The sequence below is a fragment of the Mustela putorius genome, unplaced genomic scaffold (genome assembly GCF_011764305.1).
Source record: "Mustela putorius furo isolate JIRA1106 unplaced genomic scaffold, ASM1176430v1.1 tig00004039_pilon_pilon_pilon, whole genome shotgun sequence".
NCBI classification, from domain to species: Eukaryota; Metazoa; Chordata; class Mammalia; order Carnivora; family Mustelidae; genus Mustela; species Mustela putorius.
This window is the reverse complement of record NW_025422174.1, coordinates 474,103-493,440: the sequence shown is the minus strand read 5'-3', so window position 1 is coordinate 493,440 and position 19,338 is coordinate 474,103. Positions and strand designations below refer to the sequence as shown.

Here is a 19,338-nt window from a genome sequence, read left to right as displayed (position 1 = left end):
ATTCCAAAGCCCTGGGATCCCACCCAGAGACCACAAATACAATATATGAATGAATAAATATCATAAGCCTGGGAAACTTACCAAAGGCACCAACAACTCCAGACTCAGCTGGGAACCAAGAAGGCAAACCTTCAAGAGGCCAACAGAGAGGCAGGTGGGACTGGTGATCCTAGAGAGAGCTGGAACCCACAGTTGTAAAATTCCACGGAGGGGGCAACCCTCTACAGTTCGCAAGACCTTTCCACAGCCTTTCTCACCTCACTTGATACTGTTCAATTCTTACCTTAGGCAAGGCAGAATTTGTGAGACCAAGTTATCAAATGGAGAAATTGAGTCCCAGAGAAGAGTGATGAGTTATTTAAGACCACATGCAGGACTGGGAGTCAGATGTCCATGTCCAAAAGCCCTTCCATTGTCCCACTCAGAGAGACAGAGTAGGAGAGAGAGAAAGGGAGAGAGAGAGAGAGAGAGAGGAGGGGCAGGAGGCAGAGGCTGATATAGAAGACCCAAGAGTGGAGAAATCCTCCTTCATGATCTCCAGGAGACCCTAAGGGGCAGGGCTTAGCCTCCTGAAAAACCCTCCAACCCTCCTGTAGGTTGATCAGAGCAGCACACCATCTTCACTTCTCCATTCCCAACCCCAGGCAAGCTGGGTTCTGAAGGGAAGAGAAGGATCAGAGCCCTTCGAGTAGAATCAGACAGCATTTTACAGTTTCCAACCTCATCATCAATGAACTTTAGAGCAGGGGAAACCCATAAATACGATCTCCCTGTCCCTGTATGCCTCCCATTGGATATAGTTGGGAGATGGAGGCCCGGAGACAATGAAGTCCCTTCCAGAAATCCACACCAACTCAAAGGAAATCGATATTCTCCTTGCCAGGGCATACTAGACAGGAGCCATTCTTTCTTTTGGTTGACACTGTAAGTTCCCTGGAAAGAGCCCTTGGAATCCAGGAGACCTGATTTTTACTCTGGCTATGCTGAGACTCACTGAGTGGCCTTGGGGACTCCTCTTACATAATGCAAGTTTCATAAGTGAAAGGTATTTTGTCTCTCGGGCCCTGATTTTTCTCTGACCCCTTGAACGGTCTCTGCTCTATAAGTGCCCAATAAATATCCATTGAATGGTCATCTAGAGGGCTAGGGCAGTGTCCCCATGAGAGGCTGACGCCTGAAAGACAAGACTAGGGAGCCACAAGCTTTATCTTCAGATACACGAAGGGCTCAATTCTGTCCACGGATATTTATTGAGGGCCCGTATGTGCTGGGGACTGGGTATTCAGGTAAGAGCGAGACGGCCCTGCCCTGACCCGAAGAGCTCCCAGTCCACTCTAGTGTGGAATGCGTGCACATTTCTTGGTGGGCTTCCGAGGTAGACCCCGGTGCTAGGCAGGAGTTAGATGCGAGGGGCAGACTGCTCAATAGAGTCCGGACGCTTTTCTCCGCTTTAGCTGCCCTGAAGTGGTCTCATGCTCGGCGCAGCGGAACTGCAGTGTTCAAGCAGGGCGCCAACCGCCCACCCGCGGAGGCCGCGCCAGGACTATGCGGGAGAAGAGATTTCTGCCTTGGGTGAGGCCACTTTCCACCCCCAGAGTCTCTGCCCACAAACCCTGCAATTCTCTGACGCTGGATCTTATTATTTTCCAAATTTCAAGGTCTCAGGACGCTGACAGCCGCGAATTCTGAGTTCTCTGTGCGCCCGCACCCCCGGACCCCAAAGCAACGGAGCCGGTGCCAGCAAGGGTCCTCCCACCCACGGCCTCGCGAGGTCTTAGGGGAGGGTCGGGGGCCCCTCCCCGCCGCGCGGGGTGTCGGGGCGCAGCCTGCGCGCGGAGAGGGGTGTTCGGAGACCAGGGGGACGGCGCCGGGACACGTGACGTTCGCTCGTCTCGGTCTGTGGTCCGCGACGGTGGCACCGGGCCGGTCACGTGACGTGCGGGTGCCCATGGGGTGATGTGCGATGCAGGGTCCGTCCGATGACGATCGGTGACGCGCTCCCGCCCGGGCCGGCAACGGCATTTCCGTCGGAAGACGCGACAGTTCCGGCGAAGGGGCCGGGCTCCCCCGTCCTGGCAGCTCCGCTTCCGCTCGGGGCGCGGCGGCTTCCGCCCGCAGCCTCTCCCCGGGCGAGGAGGAGACGCGACCCCGCGCGCATGCCCCGATCATCCCAGAGGGGCGGGGCCGAGGCTGCAGGAGCGGGAGGGGGGAAAGAAAAGGGAATTCCAACCTGTGGGACCTCGGGGGGGTCCCCGAGGTCGGCTTCTTCCCACTGGCTGTGGATGGTGCCCGGGGCAGGGCCTCTGGTGGCTCGTGGGGGAGCTCGGGGGTCCGCCGGCTGAGGGAGGGGGGAGTGTCCGTGTCCGAGTACGAGTGGGGTACGCGAGTTCCAAAACTTCGTCTTGCGGCCCTCGGGGCTCCGGCGCCGGGGACAGGGAACTCGGGCCGCCATGCGCGACAGGACCCGCGAGCTGAGGCAGGTGAGCAGTGCGGGCTGCCGGGTTGCGGACGGGCGGACCGGTCAGGGTCTGGCCGGACCCGGGAGTCCTGGACTCCGGGGCAGGGAGGGGTGGCTGCGGGCTGCGGGCTGCGGGCTGCGGGCTGCGGGCTGCGGGCAGACCCGGAAGTCCCCGAGTCCCGCGGCGAGAGAGCCACAGCGAGGAGACGATGCCGCCGACCCCGGCCCTGTAGGGGGATGACAGTTCGGACGAGGAGGACCAGGAGCGGGTCGCGCTGGTGGTGCACCCGGGCACTGCGCGGCTGGGGAGCCCGGACGACGAGTTCTTCCACAAGGTAAGACTGCGGTCCGGCCTTCTGCGCGAGGGGCTGGATGGCTCGGGGTGCAGCGGGGCCGCAGAACCCCATCGCCCCTTCAGCCCTCTCGGTCACCTTCCCCAGGTCCGGACAATTCGACAGACTATTGTCAAGCTGGAGAATAAAGTCCGAGAGTTGGAGAAGCAGCAGGTCACCATCCTGGCCACGCCTCTTCCCGAGGAAAGTCAGTGAAACCCCAAGTGCAAACGCGCGCTCAGCCGGAGGGATTGTGGGCTTTGTAGTTCCGTGAAGGTGGTGGCCGGGGAGGTTGGTTGAGGCAGGGGCTGCTGTTGGGGAGTCCTGGGTTTCTCTTGCTCAGGTATGAAGCAGGACCTGCAGAACCTGCGCGAGGAGATCAAACAGCTGGGGAGGGAGATCCGATCGCAGCTGAAGGGTGAGCTCCCTAGGACCTCAGACGGATCCTTCCCTGTGGTCCTGCCCGGCTCCTGGTATGTCTGAGGAGTGTGTGGCCCAGAGAGGCCAGTGATGTATCCAGATCACATAGCAGGCCTAGGCCTAGAAGCACTCTGTCCTGGCTTCCTGTCCATATTGTTTTCCACAGCACATGCCAGCCCCTTAAGTTCCTTTATTTGTAAGGAAACCATTTACTTCTACAGTTTTTGCTGCCTAATGTGCATTCTTTGGAGGGGCAGATGGGGGTTTCTCAAGAGTCCTCTGTATTCCGGTGGGAATGCTCTGATGTATTGCAAAGAAAAATACATGTTCTTCCATCGGAGGCTCAGAATTAGTCATTTATGATAAATTATAATTCCCAAAAGAATCCCATGGAGATATGCACCTCTCTGTTGTATGGATGGGGTATGGCTCTGGCCCTGTGTCCTGGTCTCATGATTTTTTGAAATCACAGCTCAAATCCCCTTCCTCACCAATACCCTGTGTCTTCCCACAGCCATAGAGCCCCAGAATGAGGAAGCTGATGAGAATTATAACTCAGTCAACACAAGGATGAGAAAGACACAGGTGGGTTGTTAGTCCCAGAACTAAGACATTTCACATCATTAGATGGATCATTAGCTGGTTTTCAAATGGGGAAACTGAGGTTGAAAGAGAGAAAGGACTCACCCAAGGTCAAGACTCCCGACTCCCAGTCTACTTAACAATCTGTCACCTTCGCCATTCGGTGACAAGTTGCTGGGTCCCCAGATATGATCTGAGCTTGACTGTGGAACGCATGCTTTCTAGAAACCAAGGTGGGAGGTCAGGCTTGAATAGGTGACAGAGACATCACTCAGATAGGGTTTGGTAGCTAATATCCCTGCCCGGGGAAGAAGGGGGAACAGTCATAAGTAACTGGGGGTTTCCTGCCCACATGACAGGGACAGCCTCTGCCCCATGGGCAGAATTCAAGAAGTCAGCAAGAGGAACTTCCTGGAGGAGGAAGGTCACGGACTCAAATCTTAGCAAGGAGATTTGAGGCAATCCAACTGCCCCGCTCTGGGTTCACAGTGAGGAGTTACTCGGATTTCCTGGAGGTCAGAGTTGGAGCAGGAAGGCCCAGAGCTCAGCAAGTCCCCTAGATTGAAGATAGAGCCGTTTGGGCAGCCTGCAGGGGTGCAGCTGAGGGCAGGAGAGCAGATAGGTCTCTGGGGAAGGTGCTCCAAAGATTGAACACATTGAAGGTGGCCGGGGAAAGGCAAGATGAGAGAACATCTCATAGGGAGCCTGTGGCGGTCCCTGGTGCGAGAGGCTGAGGGCCCAGATGGACCCTGTCCCAAGTGCAGCAAGTGGACTGCCCTCCGGGTATACTAGCCCACCTTTGGTCTGAGCAGTGAGGCTGGTGTTCAGCAAGTATTCACAGGTGTTTATGAGCTGTTTGTTTTAGCTGTTTGGGATACAGCAGTGAACCCAGGAGCCCTATCCTCATGGAGCTTCTGTTCTGGTGGGGAGAGACAAACACGTTGATAAATATGTACATTATTTTAGAACATAGTTAAGTACTCCGGGAAAGAAACGAGGAGAAGAGGGATGGAGTGTGCCGGGAGAGGGCGGGCTGCAGTGTTAGTAAGGTAGAGACGAGTTCGTTCCGTCGGTGATCTCCGCGGGGCGTGAGCGTGCTAGACCCGGGGAGCAGCGAATGCAAAGTCTGCGGTGGGGTGGCTTTCGTGGAGGCAGGAGCAGCCCGCCGCTCAGAGGGGACATGGGGAAGGGAGCGTCACGCAGGCTCAGAAAGGGCTTTGGCTTTTCACTTGGAGAGAATGGTGCTGCGGCGGCAGGCACCTAGAACAGCCTGTGCTGTCCTCGTGGGGGTGTCGAAGCCAAATCCTTCCGGGGTGCCCAGCCTCGATTCTCTCCCGTCAGCATGGGGTCCTGTCCCAGCAATTCGTGGAGCTCATCAACAAGTGCAACCTGACGCAGTCCGAGTACCGGGAGAAGAACGTGGAGCGGATCCGGAGGCAGCTGAAGATCAGTGAGTCGGGGTGTGTGGCCCGCAGTCAGGTCACCCGATGCAGCTCTGAGCCTGGCTTTTCCCCTTCACAGCAAATGCCGGGATGGTGTCGGATGAGGAGCTGGAGCAGATGCTGGACAGTGGGCAAAGCGAGGTGTTTGTGTCCAATGTGAGTGGCCACAGCTTCGCCTCCCCCTTCGGGACGCTTGTCTTCTCCGAGGCCTGGCCCCTTCTGGTTGAGGGAATACGGAGGCCCAGAGGGGAATGAATTAGCAGGCTTAGTGTCACGTGTCAGGGCCCCAGCCCCGGTTCCAAGTCCCAGGGCTGCCCGAGAGCTCAACGGGAACTTCGGACCTGCTGCCAGGTTCCCTGTGACCCGTCTGTCCATTGCTGTCCACTCCCCAGATACTGAAGGACACACAGGTGACTCGACAGGCCCTCAATGAGATCTCGGCACGACACAGTGAGATCCAGCAGCTTGAACGCAGTATCCGTGAACTTCATGAGATCTTCACTTTTCTGGCTACCGAAGTGGAGATGCAGGTGGGCCCCCGAGACAGCCCACTGGGCTTGGCCTGAGACCGTGTTCAGTCAGAACCCCTGCCGTGACTGCCCGCCCATCTCCACCCTCAAGCCTCTCTCTCTGAAGCTTTCGTCCCCCATCTCCCCCAGGCTGGCCCTCACTCCTGAGCGCCTGCCTCCGCAGGTCTGGATGAGGCCGGGTGGGAGGTGGTGTTCTTTTGTGGCCCTTGGCTGTATGGCTGAGGGTAAGCTTCCGGCTCTGTCCTGGGGGAGCTCACTCGCCAGTGCCTCAGCCAATAGCCTCGTGCAGCTGCGAGTCGCGGGGAAGGGACTCCATTCAGTAGAACCAGGACCTGAAGGCTGGCGGTGCCATGAGGAGGCAGGGGTGGGGAGGGCTTCACAGCTGTTGAGAGGCAGGCCTAGAAGAATGGGCAAATTCAGACAGATGTCCGAGGGGACAAAAGTCCACACTCTGTGAAAAGGTATGGGCCTCTTAAGGCACTTGGCCCTAAGTCACAAAGGAAGGTTGTAGCACGTAAGGGAGCAGGGCAGAAGGGGCCACAGGATAAGAGGGAGCCCGGAGGCCCCCCTCAGGCACGTGAACTTTTGTGGTCCTGCCCCGCACCTTGTTAGTGCTGTTTGCTGCCAGAAAATGGCCTTCAGGCGGCTGGGGCGCACAAGCAGAGGAGGTGCCGGCCCTCGGCCCCCAGTCATGCCTTCCTGCCTGAAGCACGCGCCCCTCTGAGCAGGGGGAGATGATCGACCGGATCGAGAAGAACATCCTGAGCTCCGCGGACTATGTGGAACGCGGGCAGGAGCACGTCAAGATTGCCCTGGAGAACCAGAAGAAGGCCCGGAAGGCGAGCATCCCCTCCCGCCCCACCCCTCCCCTCCCCTCCCACCCCTCCCTTCCTCTTCCCTCCCCTCATCCCCGACCCTGCTAGCCTCCCCCCCCCACCCCAGTGAGTGTCCCTGAACTCCTCTCCCACAGAAGAAAGTCTTGATCGCCATCTGTGTTTCTGTCACTGTCGTCATTCTGGCGGTCATCATTGGTATCGCCACATTGGTGTGAGCACGTCGCACATTCTTGGTGAGCTCCTGCGGGCCGCCCCCAGCCTGCCGCGCCCCCGGCCCCGGCCTGGCCTCCTTCCCTCAGACTCTCTTCTCCCTCCTTGCCTTGCAGGCGCTAACAGCCCAGAGACCCGGGTCTGCCCTCGCTACAGCCCAGAGACCCGGGTCTGCCCTCGCTACAGCCCAGAGACCCGGGTCTGCCCTCGCTCAGCGCAGCTGAGGGGGGAGGGCAGGACAGAGCCTCCCACTGGGCCTGTGCAGAGGGGCAGATGGTTCTCCTGGGGTCGGCAGCCACTCATTCTTGGGGGCTTCCGGAGTCAGGCCACCATGCCTGCGGGAAGGCCTGTGGCATCCTGTTCGGCTGGGACACATGGTTTTGTAAGAAATTAAAAAAAAAAAAAAAGTGCTTGGAGCCTGCCCTGTGCTTGTGTGTTCCTGGAAGGGGCGGCCCACGGCCTTCAGGTGTCTAGCTCCCCTTTTCCTGGCCATCCTTGGAGCCAGGCCCAGCCCAGAGAGACTCCGATCAGACTGGTAGGTGCTGTGACCGCAGAAACTGGCCCGGCCCTTCTACTCTCCCACGGGAGCAGGTGGGACAGGCACGGACACATGCCCCTGTCTGGCTTACACTGCCCTTGGGTAAAGACTACTGGGAGTCCCTAAGCCAGAGCAGTGAAGCTGGGCCAAGCCAGCCTGGGCCAGGGGAGATATGTGTGGGCACTGGTGGGCATCGGAGACCAGGGAGAGGCACTCTGAGTCATGGAGGCTGATACAGTCAACAGGGAAAGGCCCATCTCAGAATGGGTGACGTTTGGACGGAGTACTGAGGAGGAGCCAGTTACAAGGAAGAAGCAGGGGAGAGTTACAGGCAGAGGAGAGCCGCCCTGTACCCAGAGAAAGGCCACATCAGAGTGTGGCCTGGAGAGCCAGGGACTCCGGATCAAGCCCTCGTTACTAAGCGGCTATCTGGCTGAAGCAGTAGAGGAGCCTGAAGAGCCTGAGCCCTGGTTTCTCTGAGGCACCTAAGCTCCAGACCCCAACTCTCCCTGTCGAAGAGTCCCAAGTCCCGCAGCCTGGTGTCCAGAGCTGGGCGTCCCTTCCCCAGACGCCGGGTTTCAGGGGAAAGCGAGCTCCCAGCCCTGAAGTCCGGCTGGAGTGGGGCGGCGCTGACCCCAAGCCTCGGTGTGGGGGCCAGCCACCCCGACCCATCCCACTTCCATCCCTCAGGTCCCTGCTGCTGCTGCGTCGCTGCGGCTCCGACCTGCCCTTGCGCAGCCCGTGTGGCCTGCAGGACCGCTCGCTTCTGGGGCGGGGGTAACGCGAGCCCGAGAAGGGCGGTCTTGCCCTTGGTCTTGTCCTGGTGCAGTCTCGGACCCTGCCCCGGGACCCGGCCTGGGGAGGAGCCGGGGGGCGGGACTAGGCCCCCAGGACCCCGGCCGGCTGTGCCTCGGTCCACCTGGGTACCCGCCTGCAGCGCCTCCCAGTGGCCCTAGACAGACTCCGGCTTGGCCGTTGCAAGGCGCGTGCGCCGGGTTCCAGCCTCGGCGGGGCCCCGGGCGTGGGGGCGTGGCCTGGCCGCAACTGGAAAACGATTGGCCCGCGGAACTAAATGTTTTTCCTAAGGAGCATTGGGATTGGTCAGGAGGACGCCCAGGGACCGCCCGGGGGAGGGATCAAACCACGACAAGCCTTCGGCAGATATGGGCGGGGCCTCAGTGAGTCCTCGGTCACCCTCTAAAGTGATTGGGTCACGGGGCGGGGCTTGACCAAACCTCTCAGGCTTGAGAGAGGCTGACCAGGATGGGCGAGTCGGGTCCCTCTCCCCAGCCCCCGGACTTGGCAGCTGCTCGGGTCTGGGAGGGTAGCCACGCCTTGGTCCTGCCCGAGATCGTGTGTCCTGAATCCAGGTGAAGCCCTAGACACATCAGCAAAGAGCTCCCCGTTCTCGCCAGTGTGCAAGCACGACCTGGATGTCCACTCGGTGCGAAACCGCGGGGCCAGACGGATCTTGGCCCAGTAGAAGATCAGTCTGGATACGGGGCCTCCGGGCTTCCCTAATCCTCCATCTCTTCCCCTGTGGCCTGCATCTTCCGCGGAATCCTGTCCTCGCGGTCGCCTTTGTCCACCCCTCATCTTTCTCCTTCGGAGGAAAACTGCACAACTCGTCGGCACCTACTGGGACCTGATAGAGACGATCAGATCTGTGATGAGACAGAGTCACATCGACGCACCTGAGGGTCAGTGTGTGGTATGTGACTTGGGATTGGCTTTGCTGGACGGCGTCCCCCCTGAAAGCCCGCCTACGTGTCTGTCTCCCCCAGGAAGTGGTCCAGAACCTCCTGACAAACATAACTAGATGGCCGAGTGAGGCCTTGGATGCCAGGCCCAGTAGTTTGAACTTTTCCTGTGGGCTAGGGGACACATGGAAGGTTTTTGAACAGGTGAGTGGCAAGTTTGGGGCAGACTTAGCAGTCAGGTGGACCTGTGCACTGGACATTTCACAGCCTCTCCGCATATACCCTTTCCCTGGGGGGAACTGACCTGAATGAGGGGTTAAGGGCAGGTTTTGCACTGAAATCTTCTCTTGGGAGCTGTCAGCCCAACTTTCAGAGAACAGGGTCTTGTTTGGATGTGGTTTTTCCAAATCCATCTTGCATCATAACTTTTCAGCTGTAGCTCTCCCTGCTTATTGCCTCATTCACTCAGTATTTTATGGTTCAAATTACCAGGAAAAATAACATACAAATTGTCTAGCCGGGTCAAGACTTTACCCTTGACCATGATGTATGTGAAGTGTTTATGTGGCACAAAACACTGCAGCAGAGTGTCCATCAAGGGGGAGTGGACGGGCTCAATGACTGACATTTCTTGTGCAACCCTGTGATAGACTGTATTATTGTTCCCAATATATACTGCCCTTCCTACTGGACCACTCACTATAGGGTTGTATCCATTCGTGCCCCACTTAGAGTAGGGTTGGCTCTATGTCTTGCTTTGGCCAATGGATTGTGAGTAGAAATGTAAAGTGTCACTTTCAGATAGAAGCTTTAAGTATCAGTGAGTAGGCTGGCGGTTTGCCTTTTCTTTTCCCGTTTGCTGCAAACCACCGATATTTGGAGACTAGTTGTTGCCACATCAGAATAAGTCTAAACCAACTGTCACAGAGCTAGTACCCAGAAGTGGGGCGCTACCACATTAATAAATGAACCTGAATTATGTGCCATTGGCTTTGGAGCTGGACAGCAGCTGATGAGGAAACCATCAGCAGAGGTTGGAAAGATGGTGACGTGTTAGGCTGTGGTGAAGCATTTGGTTAAACTGTAAGCTGGAAATAAGTAAGAATATAAATCATGTCCAAATGAGCTTGGGCCTTTAGGGAAAAAGGAATTTAAGAAAGAATATCAGCAGCATGACTTGATTGCTTTGGGGACGCATTTGACAGATTACGGTAAGAAAGAGAGAACTCTGAAAATAATGGGCTAGTTTTTAAGCAGAAATGGAAGAGAGTATAGAAGGTCCAGGCAGGTGATCTATATTTTTAAGCAATGAAAGATAGAGTTGACAAAGCCCTTAAGCTGAAAAGTTTGAGTGAAATCCATCTTTGTGGCAAGGGTCTTAATCAAGTGTATGGCTTTCATGCCTTTTGTAGAAACCTCTGAATTGATCAAAGTGGTTCCAAATAAAGGCTTTCAGTTAGTGGAGGTGATTCAGAAAAGAGAGATTAAGAGTACAACTCTCCCAGAGGAGTTAGTAGGCTTCATTTGCTTACAATTAACTCTAAAGAGAGAGGCATGTCTGAAAAGAATTGTGGGTTTGGCAGTTAGCCCATAGAACTGACTGGATTCAAATAGATAAGAAGCTTCTTTCCTTCCTCACAAAAGCCACTAGCTTGGATTTTCAAAAGACCATGAGTGTTCAAGATCTTGAGAGCTCCCAAATTTCTATGAACATGAAGGAGACAGAAAGCTACTTTGCCTCTGAAGGGCATAACCTCCAATGTTTTCTCAGATGTGGCCAAGGAGAATAAATGGGAAAGAATGAGTTACTCTATGGGAACCAGGGAACTAGCTCCAGGAAGCAATCCCACCCCCAGGTAAAGGTGGGGGCCTTGAACATCTGCAGTTACCATGGATCAGTAAGTTGCTGTGTGTCTCCCAAACACTCCCAAATAGTGTTTACTGCTATTATCCCTTCCCTGTTCCACTCCAGATGTTGGATGTGCATGAGGAAGTGGGGGCCGAGATAACTGGTGATGGTGGTGGTGGTGGTGATGGTGATGATGATGGTGGTGGTGATGATTATGGTGGTGGTGGTGGTGGTGGTGGTGATGATGGTGGTGGTGGTGGTGGTGATGATGATGGTGGTGATGATGGTGGTGGTGGTGGTGGTGGTGATGATGGTGGTGGTGGTGATGGTGGTGGTGGTGGTGATGGTTTTGGTTCATAGGTCTCTGGATCAAGAGAAGCTACCTCTGGACCTGCTATGACACTACTAGTGGTCCTGGACTTGAGCATGATGCCATGATTAGATGGGTCATTTGGGTGGTCTCCCTGGGGAAGGATATGTATATATCTTGCATGTAGAAAAAACACAAAGGCCATATTTGTGACAAAGAAGGCAGACTAGGAAGATTTCACAATTGTTCAAAACCTTGCTGTGGGGCCCACCATATGAGATTATATTTCCCTACCCCACAGACATCAGCTTTGGGGATGTGGCTTGCTTCAGGCCAAGGAACTCGAGTAGGAGTAACTGTACCACTTCCAAGAGGAAGCTTTAAAAGCCATCACAGGGCCTGACGCCTTTCTTCTCTTCTTTGTCTTGAGATTGAAGAATTCCAGATTGAGGCCGTTCCTTCAGACTAGATTCCGATTCTGGAATGAAGATGAAGTAGAACAGAGCCACAGCTGTCCCATGGAGGACATTGGTTCACAACATCCTCAGAAGCTTCCCAAGTGAAACCTGAAACCAGCCCCTGTACACAGAGCACAGGGAGAGACTGAACAAAGAGGCAGGCCACCGCAGATCAACACATGGTGGGGTTAAGAAGCAAGGGGACCTACATGCCACCAGACACGTAGATCTCTGCACCTCCCACCAAATCTTAAAAATCTATATAGAGGGCTTGGGGTGCCTGGCTGGCTTAGGCAGTAGAGCGTGTGACTTCTGATCTCAGGGTCATGAGTTCAAGCTCCATGTTGGGCACGGAGCCTACTTTAAAAAAAAGTTTTTGTAGAGGCCTTCACTGGGTTCAGTCATGTCTACCATGCAGATGGTCTCAACAACACAGTACTCTCTCAAGGCTGCATCCTTGGGGCAGCGTCTAGGGGCAGAGAAGTCAAGCCAAATGGACATTCCAAGGACAAGGGAGGGGTATGAGGAGCCTTTGATTACAGGGGAGGGGGGTGCTGCTCACAGGTCAACTGGCAGTCATATCCTTTTGATGACCTGATGAGCTCCCCCAAGAGAGGACATGGAATATCAGTGAGAAAAACACATTTGTTGTGAACCACTGAAATTTTGGGATGGTTGTTACTGCCGCAAAATTTGATCCTAGTTGATGGATAAAAGCTCTCCATGTTGCAGAGACTCCGTTCAGTTCTCCTGTCCTTTTTTAATTTTTAATTTTTTAAAAAGTATTTTATTTATTTATTTGACAGAGAGAGAGAGATCACAAGCAGGCAGAGAGGCAGGCAGAGAGAGAGGGAGAAGCAGGCTCCCGGCTGAGCAGAGAGCCTGACTTGGGGCTCGATCCCAGGACCCTGGGATCATGACCTGAGCCGAAGGCAGAGGCTTAACCCTCTGAGCCACCCAGGCGCCCCATCCTATACTTTTTTTGAAGAAATATTTTATTTATTTATTTATTTATTTGAGAGAGAGGGAGAGAGAGGGAGAGAGAGTGAGCGAGCGCACAGAAGGAGAGTGTGAGGAAGAAGCAGGCTCCCCGCTGAACAGAGAGCCTTACGCAGGGCTCGATCCCAGAACCCTGACATCGTGACCTGAGCCGAAGGCTGATGCCTAACCCACTGAGCCCCCCAGCGCCCCGTAGTTCTCCTCCCCTGTCGTGGAGACAGTCAGCATACCAAACTGAGCTGAGGTAGTTCTCTGAGGTCTGAGGCTTGCTCCTTGTTTAGGGATATTTACCCTCCGATGCAGTGAGCCTTGCTGGTTCTTGGCAGCCTGTGGCAGCTGCTTATGTGACCTAGAAAAACGTCTGGGCGATGGGGCTCAGACCTTCCACCACCAGCTTGGTGCCTGGCAAATGTCAACCTCACATATATCCCAAGACATATCTTAGGATAGACCATATATATCCTGAGCCCACAATGGTGCTATTACAATGGACTTGTCCAAAAGGAAAAAAAAGTAAAACTGAAACTTGCCTTAATTACAAAGATGTCTGCCCTTCCAGGAAGCCCCAACATAATGGATAGTAAGTGGCAATTTGTACTTTTGCTTATGGGTACATCTGCATGGAACAGAGAACCAAACTAACCATGGCTTATGCAAGGTAGGAGTTTATTTCTCTCTTGTATAAAAGTCCAGATTAGTATGGTGGGTCTTTGCGTGAAGTTATCAGGACCAAAGCATAATAATTAAAAAATAATAACAAATTATTTGTTTAAGATTTTACTTGTTTATTTGACAGAGGGAGAACGAGCAGGGGCATGGCCGTCGAGGCAGAGGGAGAAGCAGGCTCCCTGCTCAGGGGCCCGATATGGAGCTTGATCCCAGGACCCTGGAATTGTGACCCCAGCCAAAGGCAGATGTTTCAGTGACTGAGCCACCCTCGTGCTCCAGTAATAAATTCTTTTGTCTTGTTGCTGTTCCATCCCTGGGATACTGCCCTCCCCCACATAGTCTAAGAGGGTCCACCAGCACTTCCACAGCTGCGCCCTTGTGAAGCAGGAAGTGAAGGGGACGGCTTGCCCTTTACCCTAAATTGCAGACCCAGAATTTCTGCTCTAATCCTATTGGCTAGAATGTAGTCACATGGCCAAGAAATAGACTCTTCCCCTGGGCAGGCTTTTTGTCCGCCAAAAGTTCTAGGGGAACTGGGAAATTATTCCCAGGAAACAAGCTAACTTGGGAAGGGTGACTATTGGGGGACAGTCCACAGTTACAGCACATACTACCAGCACTCACCCCTCCCAATTGTATTAGCCTCCTGTTACTCCTGTTACAAAGTCCCACACACGTAGTGGTAAAACAACATGCATTTATTCTTTTACAGCTCCAGAGATCAGAAATCCACAACTAGTTTCAGTGGGTAACCCGTCAGGGAGTCGGTAGGGCTGACTCCTTCTGGAGGGATCGTTTGCCTTTTCCAGCGTCTGTTGGATGCCGGCCTTCCCTGACCAGCGGCCTCGTCCTCCAAAGCTTCCATTGTCTTATCACCTTCTGCTGTGATTCTGACCTTCCTGTCTCCCCCTTATAAGGATGCTTATGATTACTTTGAGCCCACCCAAATACTCCAGGATAATCTTCCGTCTTACAACTCCTAATTTCATCTGCAAAGTCCCTTTTGTCATATAAGGCAACATTCTCAGATTCCAGGGATGAGCATGTGGACATGGTTGGGGGCAAGTGCTTAGCCTCATTTCACGTGTAAGTGAAATTTTTAAAAAATAATAAATTACATATATATAATTTATTTATTTGACAGACAGAGATCACAAGTAGGCAGACAGGCAGGCAGAGAGAGAGGAGGAAGCAGGCTCCCCACTGAGCAGAGAGCCCGATGCAGGGACTCGATCCCAGGACCCGAGACCATGACCTGAGGCGAAGGCAGAGGCTTTAACCCACTGAGCCACCCAAGTGGGGTTTTTAGAAATGTATTTACTCATGAAATATTTCTTGACCAAGAGTCACATATTCGGTGTTTTAGAAAGTGCCGGAGAAATAGAAGTAAAAATACTTCTGCCTTTCATGGAGTTATATTTTAGTGGAAAGGACAAGTAAAGAAATAACTAAGACATTCCAAAACCATGACATGTATTATTAAAAATTAAGCAGCATTCTATGACAAAAAATGACAAAGGATTGGAGATGGCCATGTTAATAGGTAGTTAGGAATGGCTTCTTAGAGAAGGTAACTAATCCCAAGGACAGACCCGGGAGCTCAGGCCAGAACAGAGCCATGGAGGATGACTTCTAGTCTGGAAACCTAAGGGAATCTGCTCAGCCGGTTGTTGGAATTGCTTTGGATTAGTGACTCCTTTCTACCTTCCATTTCTCCCCATTTGAACCAGAACGTCTATCAACTCTTACCCTATGCATTTCCCACCATGCAAGTTGGGAGTACCTGACTTGTTTCTTCAGTTCTATAGACCACAGATGGCAGGAGTTGTGTTCTAGGAAGAATTAGAACCAGAGCATCATCTGCATCTACTTTTGGATAATGAGATTTAGGACTCTGGACTTGATAAGATTTGTATGAGGTTTTTTGGACTCTGACTTGATGCTGTAATGGGATGAGACTTTTAGGGACCTTGGGAGGAAGTGGATGTATTTTGCATGTGGAACAGACATAAATATTTGAGGGCTAAAGGGTGAACTATAGTAATGAGAAAAATGGCCCCCAAAGATTCCAACCCCTAATCTCTATGAATATGTTACCTTACATGACAAAAGAGACTTTGCACATGTAATTAAGTTTACTAATTGGTTGACCTTAAGATAGGCAGAGTATCCTGAATTATTCAGGTGAACCAATGTAATTACATGAACTCTGAAAAGCAGAGATGCTTCTCCAGCTAGCAACAGAAGAGGAAAACAGAAGTCAGAGAAGTTTGAAACAGGAGGATTTGATGTGCCAATGGCCAGTTTTGAAGGGCCCCCAGCCAAGGAATGTAGATGGCCTTTAGAAGCTGAGATCAACCTCTGACTGACACCCAGCAAAGAAAACAGGGACCTGAGTTCTACAGCCAAATGGAACCGAATTCTGTTAATCACCTGGCTAAGTCTGGAAGTGGTCTCTAGGGGAGAACCTCCAGATAAGAGCCCAGACTGGCCAAGACCTTGACTTCCATTTTGTGAGACCCTAAGTAGAGGACCCAGCTGAGTCACACTGGACTTTGGACCTATAGAACTGTGAAGTAAGAAATGGGTGGGGCGCCTGGATGGCTCAGTCAGTTAAGCAGTCGACTCTTTTTTTTTTTTTTTTTTTTTTTGGACAGACAGAGATCACAAATAGGCAGAGAGGCAGACAGAGACAGAGGGGGAAGAAGGCTCCCTGCTGAGCAGAAGGCAGAGGCTTTAACCCACTGAGCCACCCAGGCACCCAAGTATTCGACTCTTGATTTCAGCTTAGGTCATGATCTCTGGGTCCTGGGATCGTGCTCAGTGGGAGACTATTTCTCTCTCTGCGCCCCACTCCTGGCTGGTACGCTCGCTCTCTCTCAAATAAATAAATAAATCTTTAAAAAAATGGGTGTTGCTTTTAAGAGGCTGAATTTGTGGTTTTTTAGTACGCAGGGATAGAAACCTAATACTGGAGCCAGGACTTGAACGAAGAGAAAGAGCATCATGGATGGGCAAATCCTGGGCAGTGTTTTCCATCCCCAGCTTTTCGCAAGCGTAATGGCCCCAAGCCTGGGAAGAAACAAACAAATTTGTTTATTTGCTGGGGCCTGCTCTGTAGGAGTAGGTGGATGAGATCAGAGCAGGATAGGGACTGAAAGGAAGGCAGGCCCCAGCTGGAGGATTTCTATTGAGAGGGGACTATGTGTAGGGAATTGAGAACTGGCTTCCAGATCTGGGTTGAATTCAGAATCACTGCTCCACCTATTAAGCTTGCTGACTTCCCATTATCTCCTCCAAAGCCCTGGCCCTGGAGCATTCTCCTGGGAGAAGCTCATAATTCATCCAGCCATTTGGCTGGGAAGTGGGTGATGAGTGTCATGCACAGTACGGACAGAGCAGTGATACAGCCGCTGCTTGTACCAGCAGCAGGGTGTGTGATTTGGCATTCCTGCGATGTGCTCCCCCTTGGACAGTCGTGGTAGAGAGCCAGGGGGCAAATGAAATGAGGACAGAAGAAAAGTGAAGGCCAGAAGTTAGATTGGACATTATCCAGATAATAAAACTGGACACATACATCACAAAAAAAGAAAATTACAAACCAGATCTATCAATATATGAAAATTATTATACAGCATAATTTTTTCCCAGAATGCAAGGTTGGTTTAACATCCAAAAATCAATTAATGTAATTTTTTAAAGTTTATTTAAGTAACCTCTAAACCCAAGATGAAGCTTAAAGTCATGATCCTGAGATCAAGAGTTGAATGCTCTTTCAACTGGAGCCAGCCAGGCACCCTTCAATTAATGTAATTCTGAATATATTTTAAAAATTTTATTTGCTTATTTGAGAGAGAGAGCCTGAGCGGGTGGGGTATAGGGACAAAGGGAGCAGGAGAAGCAGACTCTGCTCTGAGCAGGGAACCAGACCCAGGGGTTGATCCCAGGACCTTGAGATCATGGCTTGAGCTGAAGAGAGATGCTTAACTGACTAAGCCACCCAGGCGCCCCTAATTCTGAATATTAATAAAGAAGAAGAACCATATAATCATCTCAATAGAAAATACATTTGAGGACTCCAACACCCTTTAATTACAACAATTAAAAAAGCTTGAGAAACTATGAATAAAATGAAACTTCCTTAACTTGCTAAGTATCAAAAGGCATCTATAAAAAAATTCACAGTTAATATACTTAAATGGTGAAAGACTGGATGTTTTCCCCCTGAGATCAGGATGTCTGTTCTCTTTAACAATGTACTGAAAGTTCTAGCTCAGGCAACTAGGCAAGAAAAATAAGTAAAAGGTATCCAGATTACAAAAGAAGAAGTAAATTATCCAGATGACATGATCTTGTATATAGAAAACCCTTAGGGATACACACACACAAATTATTAGAGCTAATAAACCAGTTTAGCAAGGTTGCAAAATATAAGAATAATGCACAAAATTTATTGTATTTCTCATTGCTGGCAATGAAGCAATCCAAAAATGAACTAAGAACAATGCCATTTATAATAGAAGCAAAGAGAATAAAATACTTAGATATAAATTTAACAAAAGAAGAGTAAGGTTTATATGCTGAAAGTGACAAAAACACTGAAAAGAAATTTAAAATCTAAATATATTTTTTTAAATATTTAATTTATTTATTTATCAAAGAGAGAAAGAGCACGAGGCAGAGGGAGAAGCAGGCTCCGCACTGAGCAAGGAGCCTGATGCAGGACTGGATTCCAGGACCGGGATTCCAGGACTCTGTGTCTGGCCAAAGGCTAACACAACTGACTGAGCCACCCAGGTGTCGTGAAATAGATTCTTTAAATCCCAAGTTCATGGGTCAGAAGATTTCATGTTAAGATGGTAGTATTTCTCAAACTGATCTGCAGATTCAATGCAGTGCCCATAGAACCCCAGCTGCTCCTTACTTTTCACAAAAATTGTAAAGCAGATCCTAAAATTTGTATGGAAATGTAGGGAATCCAGAAAAATTTGAAATAGAAGAATAAGTTGGAGGAATTACAAGTCTTGGTAAAACTTACTACAAAGCTACAATAAGCAAAAGAGTGTGGTACTAGCAAAAAGAAAATAAAGAGGGAGATGATAGGTAGATGATAGATAGATACACCTACATGGAACACATGGAGATTCTAGAGATAAACTATGTGCACAGTTAGGTTATTTCCAACAAGGGTATCAAGAGGATTCAGTGGAGAAGGAACATTCTTTTTAACTAATAGTGTTTGGATAAGCATGTGCAAAAGAATGAAATCACATATAAAGATTAGCCCAAAATGGATCAAGTATCCAAATGTAAGAGTTTTAGCTATAAAACGTTTATAGGGGCACCTGGGTGGCTCAGTGGGTTAAGCTGCTGCTTTCAGCTTGGGTCATGATCTCAGGGTCCTGGGATCAAGGTCCCCATCAGGCTCTCTGCTCAGCAGGGAGCCTGCTTTCTGCTCTCTCCGCCTGCCTCTCTGCCTACTTGTGATCTCTCTGTCTCTGTCAAATAAATAAATACAATCTTAAAAAAAGAAGCTCAGGTCATGATCCCAGAGTCCTGGGATGGAGCCCCACATCGGGCTCTCTGCTCAGCTGGGAGCCCGCCTCCCCCCCATCTCTGCCTGTGTCTCTGCCTACTTGTGATCTCTGTCTGTCAAATAAATAAATAAAATCTTTTTAAACAATTAAAAAAATAATAAAATGTTCAAAGTTTACCGAAAAAAAGTTATAAATTTTTAAAAAGATTTTATTTATTCATTTGACAGAGAGAGACACAGCGAGAGAGGGAACACAAGCAGGGGGAGTGGGAGAGGGAGAAGCAGGCTTCCTGCCAATCAGGGAACCTGATGTGGCACTCGATGCCAGGACTCCAGGATCATGACCTGAGCCGAAGGCAGACATCCAATGATTGAACCACGCAGGTGCCCCGAAGTTACAAATTTTTTAAGAGAATTTATGTTGAGAGAGAGAGAGAGAGAGTGCACCTGAGATGGGGGGGGGGGCGGA

At 51.3% G+C, this 19,338-nt stretch overlaps 1 protein-coding gene and 1 long non-coding RNA gene across 9 annotated transcripts; both read left to right on the top strand.

Moving 5' to 3' along the window:
* Nucleotides 1-2,008: 2,008 nt before the first annotated feature.
* Nucleotides 2,009-7,247, top strand: STX4 (syntaxin 4). Of its 6 annotated transcripts, none has more exons than XM_013046553.2 (12): nt 2,099-2,480; nt 2,692-2,793; nt 2,899-2,998; nt 3,134-3,208; nt 3,725-3,795; nt 4,152-4,307; nt 5,134-5,242; nt 5,314-5,390; nt 5,627-5,764; nt 6,493-6,603; nt 6,735-6,833; nt 6,927-7,245. In XM_013046553.2, exons 1-11 carry the CDS (start codon nt 2,451-2,453, stop codon nt 6,813-6,815), a joined length of 1,050 nt encoding a protein of 349 aa, XP_012902007.1. In that variant the 5' UTR covers nt 2,099-2,450; the 3' UTR covers nt 6,816-6,833; nt 6,927-7,245. The 6 variants fall into 6 exon arrangements, with proteins under 6 accessions (XP_004773895.1, XP_044928464.1, XP_012902007.1 ...); XM_013046554.2 differs by having other exon boundaries at nt 2,877-2,998; XM_013046552.2 differs by having other exon boundaries at nt 2,100-2,793; nt 2,877-2,998.
* A 1,265-nt stretch (nt 7,248-8,512) lies between these two features.
* LOC106003869 lies at nt 8,513-12,400 on the top strand. Of its 3 annotated transcripts, none has more exons than XR_006604489.1 (2): nt 8,513-9,252; nt 11,638-12,400. It is a non-coding gene; the product is annotated as an uncharacterized LOC106003869 (long non-coding RNA). The 3 variants fall into 3 exon arrangements; XR_006604490.1 differs by having other exon boundaries at nt 8,513-10,904; XR_006604488.1 differs by having other exon boundaries at nt 8,513-10,946.
* The last annotated feature ends 6,938 nt before the right edge of the window (nt 12,401-19,338 follow it).

Excerpts from the sequence above, each read along its gene's own strand:
- STX4 (XM_013046553.2), top strand. The coding sequence starts at position 2,451 with ATGCGCGACAGGACCCGCGAGCTGAGGCAG. Across the intron at positions 2,481-2,691 it reads GGACCCGCGAGCTGAGGCAG|GGGGATGACAGTTCGGACGA; the intron begins GTGAGCAGTGCG and ends CCGGCCCTGTAG. Across the intron at positions 4,308-5,133 it reads GTTACTCGGATTTCCTGGAG|CATGGGGTCCTGTCCCAGCA; the intron begins GTCAGAGTTGGA and ends CTCTCCCGTCAG.